This window comes from Bombus pascuorum, chromosome 6 (genome assembly GCF_905332965.1).
Source record: "Bombus pascuorum chromosome 6, iyBomPasc1.1, whole genome shotgun sequence".
In the NCBI taxonomy this organism is placed as follows: Eukaryota; Metazoa; Arthropoda; class Insecta; order Hymenoptera; family Apidae; genus Bombus; species Bombus pascuorum.
In genome coordinates this window covers 14,208,357-14,221,944 of record NC_083493.1, presented here as the reverse complement: position 1 = coordinate 14,221,944, position 13,588 = coordinate 14,208,357, and the positions used below count along the sequence as shown (strand labels likewise).

Sequence of the window (13,588 nt, the reverse complement as noted above, 5' to 3'; positions counted from 1 at the left end):
GGAATATTTCAAGGTGCGGAAATTCGAAGAATTCGTTATAATATTGAATAAATGAAACTAATCTTTGTTATGCTTCGCTTCTTTAATTCTGTTCACGTTTACAGTCGTTATGTTTAATTTGCTAATCACGTATCCGTGAATGGTAATAAAATTAAGAAATATACTCCTTTAAATTGAGCTGGTGAATTTCTCTTTCGAGAAGTTCATATATCACCCAATGAACCATTTTACGATTATGTAAAGATATAGTTCATTAGGTATTCAAGATCGAAATAGATAACGTTTTATCACAGATTTATCAAAATTACGACGATCGAAGTACTTTGGAAAGAACCTGAAAGTATAGGTCAATGTGACTCGAGCGAAATCTCAGATCAACTTGAGACGGCGGTGCGGGCGTGCGATTAACTTAATATGCACGAACCAGCGTGGTAACTTTCATCAACGTGGGATAGAGTTAAACTTGTCCTTGTTTTGTTTCGTACTGAAAACTGTTAATGAACGCAGTGGCAGTTTGTTCACCTAATGCTAAGGTCATTGTTGCCACCTTCTAATACTTCAATATCACGTTCACGGCCAACTACAAGTTGCCAATTGTAAGGCTTCCTCGTCAATTTGTTTAACTTTTGCAATTCGCGTTGTTGTATTCGTCTGAAACAGAAAAGTCGAGAACAGTTTCAATCTACGTAAATATAGTTATCTGCAAAAGAAAGAAGCGTATTTCGATAAGATTATAGGCACAAAAATAACAAGTTTCATCGTGATAACTGCAACTTTTACAGGCGATAAGAGAAAAATGATTGTAAATGTTGATATAATTCTACCATGGAAGATAAGCGAGCATCTGAACTTAGTGACCATCGTAAACTGTTAGACTGCTTCCATGCACGATCACGCATAATCCTTACATTTTCTCCTACCGCATTCTCCCATAACATTTCACCTGCCCGAAGTCAACACGTAAAATGAAGCGACTACCGTTAAACACGAATCTTCTCAAGATTCTCCGCTTCTTTTCGCAACCACTTCGAAGACACAAGAAACAAAGGATAGACCATCCGTAAATTATAGATTTGGAGATTTCATGAAGCACTCATTAAGAGATAAAGTTGCTATATTAGTAAATCGACGTCCCAATTGTACACTTGGAATCCATTACACACGATTTTCGGATTAGGCGGTTCCCATGCGTTGCGAAAGCCTGTCGTCGGCCGCACTTTGCGTGCACCGCGCCTCCTACGAGGAATTGCACCCCCGTAATTGCGAATGCAACGACGGAAGTGAGCGCACTCGCCGAGGCGTTGTACACTGTCATTAGAAATGCCAATATGCCGATCGGCGCACGGAAAAAGTGCACGCTTGCACGATCAGCAAGGAAAGGGGCGACCAATTACTCATCCCGCTATAAAACATCCACTTTTCCATGTTTCCGATCAGTTTTCACGTCGCGATTCTACGTCGAATTTCCCTTTGCCCGATAACGGTTACGATCGACATGTGCAATACCTAGTGGGAATACGCTGTCGATTTTATCAAGCAACGACAGATTCTGTGTGAAATGGAAGGTGCGCCTGTTGCGCAGAAATGACGTCCAGGTGTCAATTTTTGTTCTATGAATTCGCGTGGACGTTGAGCAACGATTAAGTATCAGTGTTGTTAAATATATTTAATACCTTATCGTTCGATAAATTGTCTCGTAAAGAAGACCAATAACGATGTTTTTCCTGTTGTCGAGGAGAATACCAGGGTCCTATACGATGCTCGCGCTTATAGCGACAAACCTGGTGATTTCAATGACCGCACCGTTGTCAAAACGTTTGCCAGAAGACGCTCCGAACGACGCGAGAAACGGGTTCTCCGCTGTGCCAAAAATTCTGGAGATCCAGTTACCGCTGAAAATTGCGACCAAGGACGACTTGGTAGCATGGGCCAGGTACGTTATGGGTCTAATGGCGTCTCGAATAAATATCACTCTGACCACTGTGAAAGAGACGCAGTCGAAACCTACTGGAAATGTCAAAGCTGCAGAGAGCAACAGAGGTTTCGACAACAGCAAAGATTTCGAGAGCGTAAGACCGCAGAACAGCGGTAGAAATTTGGCGGTGCAAAATTTTGATAACATCAAACCTGTCAATGCTATCCGACATTATGGGAACACAAAGAGCTTCGAGAACACGAGATACGCCGAGAACTTTGAGAAAACGAAAATTCCCGCAGCTATTAGAATTCTGGAGAACGGTAGACACACTGAAAACGTAAGAATTGTAGAGAATGTTGGACATCCTGGAAACGTTCGACTTGTGGAAAACGGTAGACAACCTGAAAATGTTAGAGTTTTAGAGAATCGTAGACAACCCGAGAACGTTAGAGGCCCACAAAGGAATGGAAATCTTCAGTTATCGAAGGATAAGGTGTACGCTACTGCACAGTTGCCATCGTTCACGATCAACGGAGCGACTACGAAGAGTTTATTTAACAACAATCGACAACTTCAACCAACGTTTAACAGCTTCGCGATCACCGATACCACTGTTCCAAGTCCACTAGAGATCGCAGCGAATATAAATATTCCAAGATCGAAATTCAAAGAGCCAATCAACAAAGATGCCTTCGACACGACGAATTTATTGAAATCCACGGATCGACAGCTGTTTGTCCCTCAATTTCCTGACTTTGGACCAGCTATTGGCATCGACGTGAGACCTACTGACATTGTTCGAAATACAAACGTAGTTTCGCCTCCTGCGAGGACTTATCTACCTGTGACCATGACTAGTGACAACATCAAGTTCCCAAACGATCCTTTTGTTACTAGATATTTTTTCGACGGAGTCGAAAGGAATGTCTCAAGCAACCTGGGTATCGCGGATGAGATCACGTTCACCACGCGGAGTCCTCTGCTGTTCAACGATGAAATACCATTGAAAGGCGTTGATTTTCTATCTCAACAGAGGAACATAAGTTCTCTAAAACCGCTGTTCAAAGTTCCTTTCGAAGCGGTGATTACGTTTACCCACGAAGAACCTGTACAAACGACCACGTTGAAGAGCGAGGGTGGCAAATACTTCACGATACCAACTAGAGATCCTCTCGATCAATTTCCACCGTATTTTGATACTAATTACACCGTGACCAACGAATCTGGACAAATCAACGTTGTATTCGATGATAGCATTGAAGTGAACGAAACAATGAACAATTCTAAAAAGGAGGAACGCAAGAAGCAAGAGAAGAAGAAGGAAGGCGCGAAGAGGGACAAGTCGAAGAAACAAAAATCTGAAGGAAAGCGTCAGTCATCACCCATTAGTCAGTTGTTGAAGACGATAGTCGCGATCAGAAGAAATAATACTCCGTCGACGAATCTTACGCCGCCTCCGTTGAATCAACAGACGTCATCGACTACGCAGAGGGTTCCAGCGCGTCAAAGGGTTCCACAGTCTCAGAGAACTCAACTTTATCCTACTCAAAAGCCACCGGTAAGTTGTTAATGATGAGTAAAAGTATCGTACATATTTGACCAGTTGATATGGCACATAATGTAAACGTCACAAGTGAAAATTCCCAATAGAAGCAGAATGTGCGTTTCTGTTAGTTCGATTGTTTGAATTGTTTATCGTTTAAACGTTGTGGGCTTTCAGCGTTCATTAGCTTTGTAGATGTAAAAGGAGAACAAACGGTAAAGATATATTTTTATCTTTGCGAAGAAATGAGAAAGCAAGAACCGTATAACTTCGAAGTTATTAGAAGTAGGCGGGTGAAAGGTGTGCGTAAATTGACATTGTATAAAAGAAAAGTGTGAATTAATAAGGTTGCATTCGTTAGAAACAATGTACGAAGTTTGACAGGTGTGGCGTAGATTATTTAATTGGACGCGTTAATTACTCAATGTGCATTGTTTATTACGAGCATCAACGAAAACATGTGGATTTTTTTGAGGCTTCATGGGTAAGCAAATAAAATCGAAAGTTGGTGTTATATAACACAAATAATTATGTAACACGTATACAACTTATGACTTGAAAAAGAATTGCGAAAATGAATGTATCATATTTAACGAGAAATCGACTTATAGATTTCGTACTGTTCACGAGGTATATGTGCGTATTTGATTTTCTGCAAAATAATCTTTTTCCATAAATCACGTCTCAACGTCTGTCTTTAAATCATGAATTAATTAACGATTTATTTATATACCTAATCAGCAGAAATATTTATTTCTCCTTGGTCTAATTTTCTTCGGATTTATCGAACAAGAGATCGTTGTGCAAACTCGCGTGTGAATCACAGAATTTCTTCAAATTTGCTTGCGTTCTCAACGTTACCGGTGTCATCCGAAAACAACAACGAACACGCATCAACGGAACCTTATTGAAGTCGATTCGTTTATTTCAGTCTGCGCTCAAACAGAAAGGAAGACGTAATCAGACGTCTTTGGCGCAACAAGTTGAGGTACGTTCGATTTCATTTTCTATGGTGTAGCATATCGCGAAATATTATTATTACGAGAACTATTAATCGATAGGACGATGACGACGACAGTGGAAGCAAAGAGGGTAATGGCAGTAACGAGGACGATGATAATAAAGAGGACAATGGTGAGAAGGAAGGTAACAAAAGTAAAGAAAACAGCGGCGAAGATAACGATGGCATCGAATCCGACGAAGGAAATGATAACAAGAATGACTCTAAAGAGAGTTCTGACCAAAGCGAGTCAGATGAAGACTATGACGATGACGAAGAAGGTGGTCCCATACAAACCATCATCGACTTGCTTATGCTTGTCGCGCCAGCTTTGGAAGATCTTAGCGACGTAAGAACTTTGACGAGGATTTCGAAATTATTAATACACAACGTTAAACATATTAGGTTGTTTAATAAGTTCGTACCATGTTCGTATTTTTCGCCATGTCTTTTAAGGACACAAAATAGTAAATGATCGAAATGAATAATTTTATACGATCGAATTTAATCTACAGAAGGCATCTGGAAGGAAAGATGAATGAATAATATACATTTCGATTTGAATATAATGAGAAATTAGAGCCAAGATAGCTAAAGAAAGAGGGAGTGATATAAAAGCTGGATAGATTAGTATACAGCTTCTGTATATAACAAGGAAATAAACAACACAAAATTATTGAATGATCTAATGGTTGTATGAATATTATCAGATTTATCATGGATCCTACATTTGTTCATATTTTCAGCCTGACTCCGACGCTGATATTGCCGATTTACTCGAAGTAGGAATTCCAATACTTCAAGACCTGTCGGAAGTAAGAACTCTAACGAATCATCACGTAATGCTTCGTTTATCCAAAAAAAAAAAAAAAAATCATCTTGCGCTTTTAGGGAGATGGTGAAGCAGAAGGAAGCGATATCCCAGCACTGTTGCTTCCGATCTTGTTGCAACTTAGTGGAGTGAGTTATCAAGTTTCTGTAGAATTTTTCGCAGAGAAACGGAATGGATAAGAAGGGATACTGAGAGTGCAGGTAAGGTCAGGTAAAAAATAAAGTTTGTTTCAGGGTAAGAATGGCGAAAGAGATTCGGCTGCGATTTTGACACCGCTTCTTCAATTAGTTGCACCGCTAATCGGGCCCATTATCGGTCCATTGGCTGTACCATTGAGTCGTCAAATCAGTAACGTAAATATAATAATTTTTGGAAATGTTTGTTTCTTCGTATTAGAAGGCAAATTGAAGTGAATTTTAGGCTCCAGGTCAAGGTGGATCGAGTTTTGGTGATCTCATTAAGGCTTCATTGGGTCCCTTGCTCGAAGTACATATATATTATTTATTTACGATATTTTTCATTATTATTACCATAATATTACGTTTTTTAATAATGATATATTGATTTCATAAAATATCCATTTATTTCTAGCCGGTTGGACCTGGAAAGATGACGGTGCTCTCAAACCTAATCGCCGGAGTTGTCTCTAGTCTTAGCAAAGTACGCATTGACTTTTCTGTTAACAACAATTTGTTCTTCTCTAATAAATCGACCGTTTCACTACTAAACCAGTCTCATGTATACCATCGTGTACTGCCTCTCGATAGTTCTGGGAAATAATTGCAAACCCTTTAACACTAAAACTACCGACCTAAAGATATCAAACGAAAAGCTTTCGCATCTTATCGATATAATGGACTATTATACAATTTTAATTTAAAATTTCGAATTTTTTTGTAATATGTTGATTAATAATTGACAATAATCAACGAACACCCGTTAATTGTTCTTTGTTGTTGGATTTTTACAGAATTCAGGAGCTGGTGGTAAATCAGATTTAATGAGTCTCGTGAAAGCTGTGGTCGCTGGATCGATAGCAGGCACCAGTGCAGGTTCCAGTGGTTCCAACGGTGCCAAGGATACTTATGGAGCTCCCACTAGCTATGGTGCTGACCATGGTCCTCCCCGTCCATACGGTTATGTAAGTTTTCCCTTGTCCTTTCATTCTTTTCTTATTCGCCAGTACATTACGATTGTCTCCTGTAACCCAGAGTCAAAAACGTTTCCTAAGATTTTATTAGTAGACTGTGGATGTTTATGAAGATTCACATTTTTACAAAGACAAATAACCACATGAAATCTCATTTCACCTTTTATATATTATAACGAGAAGTCGATTTTACATGTTCTAATATTTCAGGAAATATGTGAAAATGTACGTTTATGTTTTAATGTTTTATATATTTTTTTTATATTATATACATCCTGTGCACCTTACGATGTTTAACCCTCTAAGCACATTTTTATAAACCGTTGCCTCCAAACTTAAAAAATCACAAAGCTAAATACGATGCTAAACGAAGTCGTTAATAAGCGATTACCATATCTTAAACTTAATTACAATGGCGTTTCATCTTTCGACGACAGTCGATTAATGGGTTAAATTTTCCATACATGCATAAACATCCGCAATGTACTTATTAGCTTTCTGTGACTGAGCTTCTGAACTTTTCAGCCTAAACCATCATCAAACTCACTCGATCTGCTCGGCTCATCGATCAAAGACATCTTTAACGCGATATTAAAAGTGGTTGCTTCGTTAGTGAACGCTATTGCGACTATTTTAGGCGCCTCGTCGAACACCTCGAATGAACCGGTATCGGCACCTTACGGTCCGGCCCCACCCCCTAAATATGGCACGCCATCCAGTACATCGGTTCCTTTTAGCGAGACTATTAGTATAACTACTAGTAAACCACAACGATTAATAAGACTATAGATGATAATATATATTATCTTCATGGCGTTCTTACTTGTCGAAGTAATAATTTTCTATCGCGATTATGGAGAAGGAATAACAGGTTACCGAAATGCCTGTAAGTAGAAGTACTCGTGGATAAATGGATAGAATTCTAAGTTGATGTGGTTTTACGAGAAGCTTAAGATATTCATAGATGATGGGAATTACCTTTCATATTAATTAAAGTTATGTACATGAACAACGTGAAATGATTCCCGATTTTAGAGAATACGTTGTTATAGTATGTAGAAAATGATAAATTAGATTTTATTTTATATGTTTTATATCTTGTACTTTATTATTAATATATCTATATTTTATATTTTATTATATTTTGTTATTCAATGTTTTATATATATATTGAAATTCTTATTTTTTTCAAATTTAATTTGTCTCTTTGAAAGGGTTGAATGAAAGAGAAAGTCGAACGTCGATAGAAATTGCCCTGGCAACGTTCAAACAAGTTACACGTATCTTCGAGATATACGTAATTAGTTTAGAAATGCTGATTTATCTGTCAGCAAGCTGCTTCCTACAGTTTGTTCCTTTACTGGGTAGAATATTACGTATTATCATTTTTTGTGCAATATGTGAGAAATAAAAATGAGTTCTTTCGCGCTCCGTCTGCCTTTTCATTTTGTCTAATATCGCGAAACTTAAGCGTGAAATTGACCAACTGTCATTCACATACAGAGTCGCAGGAAGTCGCTGAATCGAGCAACAAAAGATTGTTCATTGCTTCGTTATTGAAGAATTTAGCATAATTGCGGTAATGATCGTGCAATTAATATTGTATATACCATAGATACAAGGCTAATTACTAATTTCAAGCCCGTGATAATCCAAGGATGCAAAATACGTCATCGATCTGATACTTTCGATTCGACCTAATTTCAAGCCATTCTATTCCAATCGAACATACATAATTCCCATATTTTAAGCTTTGTTTTCCTGTTTATGTTAAACTCTACTGTCGGTACTAGAACCTTCATATTATGCATTTGCATATTTCAATAACGACGATATTTTGCAAACTTCTCCACGAAATCATGATACATATAGAAAGAATCAAAGTGTTTAAAGTTTTGAGAAGCTAATCATAGTTTAACAGCGTGACTTGAGAGAAAGTAGAAAATAGTAAAATATATTAACCATAAATTTCACATCTTAAATGTTATCATACATAACGCATTTCTATATATATTTTATAAATTGTTAAAAGCATTTGTAACCCAGAAATGCAAAAAACTGAGGATGAAGAGATATAAATTATCTTCTAAACTGATCTTCATTTGTCATTCTATTATACTGTTAATAGTAATGATTAATAAATACCTCTGCATAGAAATAACAAGTTTAGGAAGAAAACGAATAAAATTTCACTATTTTTTTCATATATTTATTTCACTATTAATTATAATTATAACTTCTAACATGCCAATGTTACTAGTATTGACATTAGTTGGTAAATTAAATACGATAGTGTCGACAAAACGTTTTACTCACTTATTTATAAGCGATTTTCTTAACTATTCCTGTGCTTGTACGTAGCTGTTGCACGATCTATATTTGCCACCTTGTCATTAAAAAAAATTGGGTTATCGCGATAAAACAGCAGCTCGATAATTAGCAGGTTTATTAAAACATTGCAAAATGGTGGTTTCGTCACCTGCATCGTATGAAACTGGGACAAAGAAATTCTATAATATCCTAATACAAGTCATTAAAATGACGTTCATTAATAACATGCATCGATGATGTGTATTTGTTTCTTAATATATTTCTATATATACAAACAGTATATATATATATAAAATATATTTATTCAGAGTCATACATATTTGGAAATATGTTTCTTAATATTTCTAACAGAAAAGATTCATTCGATAATCTTTTTTATATATAAAAAATATACTTTTGCCACAAAAGTCGATAAATATGTGACCAACTTATTCCACGAACACGTGGAAGTGCATGACGTGTAATGAGATAGCGGATTACGTGACTAGGAAAGGGGATTGAGCGTATTTGGGCGTTGCATTCTCGAACAAGACAGATGTGGTTTCATACATGACGTAACGGTTGTTGTTTCTCCTGAAAAGGACAGGGCAACCTATAAATTTGCTCTCACCACCTACGGTACCCGTTCAATTAAATGATTCACGAGATGGTTGCATTTCATCGTTTCATTCTCAATTTTAATGAAAGGTTTCGCAGTTTTTTAAAAGTTGTATATGTACGTGGAATCCGGAAATCGTTCTTTTTATTGCCCTATGTCGTTGTAAAAAGGGACAGCCGAGTATTATAAAACATTTTGTTGCCAAACGTAACTATTTACGAAGTTTCATTTTGTTAATCGACATATTAAAAAATCGGGGTTCTACTTTATTTTGAGAATAATAAAAATAGCCACTAAACGAGAAGAATATTTATTTTCGATAGAATTATTCTCAATTTTAACGCGTTACATTTTTCTTACAAAACAAATGAGAGAAGATGAAAGAAGAGAATTGTGGATCTTAATTACCGAAATAAAAGTAAAGGAACACTAAGATTACACTTAGAGTTTATATTAAAATAGTTTTAGATTTATTTAATAAACGATTCCCAGGATCTTCGTCGATATTCATTTGCACGCGTCTCAGCACTCTCTTTGTCTCACCATTTTCCATCAGACTGCTAACGGAACAGTTACATTTAGCTGTTTTTCGAGACACCGCGCACACACTCATGTTCACATACGTGTGTCACTACTACTCGGCAAATCTATTCTAGCACACAAAATTATACATACTTCAATAGGATGAATGACGATAATAAAAAGATGAGAGAAAAACGGGGAAAATAAAAGGAGACGAATGAGAAAAGAAAGAAAGAGAAGGAAGAAGACGTTCATTCTGTGGATTAACGCGTATTCCGTAATACTATCGTTCGTATACGATTACACAGCGTCCTGGAGTAATTGGTTAATAGACGTATCATTGATTGAACGCCTCGATTTCACTCGGATCATATAAAATCAATGAGATGCGATGAATTAATAGCGCGTTCAATAAATCGATGACTATTAATGGCGTTGATCGCGTTAAAAGTGAACGTTCTCTCGCGATCATTCATCGATCCGTACACGGTGTTACGAGTCTAGAAAATAAGTTGAAAAATCGAACTTTTTGTTATCGAGCGTGACATGTATGTAAATGAGTTTGTGAAATTTCGAAACTGTCTCGTAACTCTTAGGTACAGAAAACGTACCTATCGTTGATAGCATCTACGCTGTAAATTATCAATGGTCTAACGCGACTCGTCGATTACGAGATGTACTCGTAGAAAACTATCTATTAGGTAAACTTTGACCTCGCGCGTTACTAAACCGACTGCAGTGCGTTTTACGAGAATGTAAACTATTGAACGATGGTTAGGTGACGTATTTTTATGCATATGTAAAATGTTAGTATTGCAAAACTGTGTAGATTGCATACAGTGTAATATAGTTTCTATTCAAAATTTATTGTTATAAATCGAAGATAATGGACATATTCAGACAAAATTAGTCGATTACTTGGTTATTCGATGCTTAACGCTTCGGAACGTTATAATAAGAAATTAAGTAGACAACATGACTGTGAAATACATTACACATAACTGTATTAGTAATTTGCTTATGTAAGTACAATATTAATATTTACCGATGGAACTAAATTAAAACTAATTTTCGTTGATACTGCAAAACTTTCCCATACTTGTTACAATATCTGAAGGATAAAGCACGCATCTTTCTATTTATATCTCGTTTCTCTAATCACATTTAGAAACACAAATTTACATAAGCATCCGCAGTTTAATGATCGTCTATGGTTTCAACAATCGTTAAATAAGAGATTACTATCAACTTACACGCTAGCTGTTTGCTCGAACACCTTGCACTTCGTCAAATCTTTCAACCAGATCTCAAAGAGAGGTGCTCTCAAAGAGAGAGATGGTCGTTTCAAAATTCGTTGCATGCTTTGTAATCGCGTTCACGGTCGAGGCTGGCTCTGCAGTTGGAAGGTGAAAGCACATTTCACCGTTTGACCTATGAATGAACGCGGAAGATCGCGTTCTTCCGTTTATTCGTGTCACCACCCACGATCAAGTTGCCTTACCCGTTTCGTGTACTTGGCAATATCGTTATCGGACCGTGAAAGTCACGCTGGAACTGTCGAATTTCCGGTAGCTCCGTTCAATGGACACTGTATGGTATAGAGGAACTTTAATATAGATCGAAACGTTTTCCCCGATTTCATTTTTCCTTTTCTCGTCCGACGGGTTTACCAACCATGCTGAACGATCACGGAAGACCTGACGATGGTCGTACATTATACGCTGTATGAACTGGGATATCCGATGGGTAATAACGTATCCATTGATTATAGGAATATTCGAAAATTTACTCGACACGCAACTTGATACGCTAGAACTTCTTTTATCGTAATAAAATTTTAGTTCAATTAACTCGGTCCGATTAACTCATTGAGAATCAACGTTATGTCAATGCAACATTTCACTTGCGATCGACCAGGTTTTTGGAAATGTGTTTATAAGATAAAATAGTGAACTGTGTGTGGGTAAATTGGAAATTTTGTTGAAATGTTGTTTATAATATAATATTTTATTATTCTAATGGCCTGTCGTTTTTATACTCACAAAATAAATACAAATTTCATAATACGTAGTGTGACTAGAAAATACATTCTTATCGATATACATACTTATCACAGATTTATAGATCCTTTTACAGAAATAATTCTTCTGGACTTTTTTCAATTTCAATTATTAAATCTACCTTTATAAAAATAACGAAGAATAGTATTCGCGTAATACGTATTCTCGTTAGTATTTCTTCTCGCCAAAGAGATTAAAGGATTTATCAGATAATCTACTTATTTTTTTCATAAAATATAACATCTGTTTTTGCATGTGTTCTGTGTAATGCTCTTCTGTAATATACCTTTGATAGATTTTTTGTACCTCCACGAAACAGAATGTTACATTTTACGTGAGTGAAACTGTTTTTCACGTTATCTCATTACTTAGTTGTTAGTGGAAAAAATGAAATGAAAATGAAATGAATTCCTCTCCATTGTATTTAATTATTGTCTGAGCCTGAATTCGTTCGTGTATACTTATTTTTTAACGATACAATTCAATTATGTATAACTGAAAGTCACATAGCGAGTATACGAAGAGTCCACCGGAAAAAGAGAAAATATCGAATTTTAAAACTTTTTCCGTATGCTCCTGCGTGTGTTCTTTATTATTGGCTATGTCACACCGCGAATTAAAATTTTCTGTGTTTTGCAGTAGTTACAAGACATTGAACCCACGACGGAAAAACGAGGAACGTCAAATAAAAACAGTGCGTGAAAGGGAAATGCTTCGAAAGTTGAGAATAACGCAAAATAATGTGAAGAATAAAATGGTGTTTTATTTTCATATATGAGAAAATATGACGTTATGATATTATATATAGAAAAAATAAATTTTCATTTTCTCAGAAACGTTAAAACTTGACATTCCTCCTTCTTCCCGTGTGCTCGTCGTATCACATTTGTTATAACTATTGCATATACATCTAAACTCCAGTTTCATGAACTTTTCTCACGATGGAATTAGATAAATGGAATTCTACTGTATGTAACACATGTCTTTTCTGAATATTAAAATTTCATTATTCATGAGTTACTAAGGGACAGGCATAACAGCATTAAAAAAATTAAGTTTATCAAACATTCTGTATAAAAAACAGATAACTGGTTGAATGTTTCTCCTGGTTTTTTGCATAATAATGTAATATGGTCGCTAACAGGGGAGGCCGTTCACTCTCAGTTCTCAAAAGAAAGTTGTACTTTTCGTCATCGATGGGACACCGGTTGACCCTCGAACCGTATTTGCGAAATTTCTTTTGATCTCATTGCTGGCCAGTGAAGAAACTTTTCTGTGTATTATTTACCTCTATTCATTTCTATTTTTTCCTATTCACATGCATTCGAAGAACGAAGGAAGAGATGAACGAATCAGATTAGTTGCAAGAAGAACCTTTGCACCTGTCAACCGTTTTTCGACTTTCGGTTTCTTCGCGTTCCAATGAATACGTACAGCGTACAGTCGAGATTTTTCAACGCGACAATATATGTATATTGCGTTGTGTCGTAATAATGCTGGAAACATTTGATCCTTGACCGCTTCTTGCAAGCAGAACTATAGAAAATAAGTACGGTGACTATAAACAGTATTTGCACACCATTGTATCTATGTTTTATCATTTACATATTAATCGCTTAGAAGCTAATTTTTTG

The 13,588-nt window shown here is 36.3% G+C and overlaps 1 protein-coding gene across 1 annotated transcript; it reads left to right on the top strand.

Annotated features, from left to right (window-relative positions):
- The first annotated feature begins 544 nt into the window (after window positions 1-544).
- Window positions 545-7,232, top strand: LOC132907943 (uncharacterized). Its single transcript, XM_060961395.1, is given in 10 exon segments — window positions 545-3,476; window positions 4,393-4,449; window positions 4,523-4,810; window positions 5,208-5,276; window positions 5,353-5,421; window positions 5,527-5,646; window positions 5,714-5,779; window positions 5,885-5,953; window positions 6,264-6,408; window positions 6,949-7,232. Coding segments are annotated over 10 exon segments (2,928 nt in total). The 5' UTR covers window positions 545-1,715.
- Window positions 7,233-13,588: the final 6,356 nt, after the last annotated feature.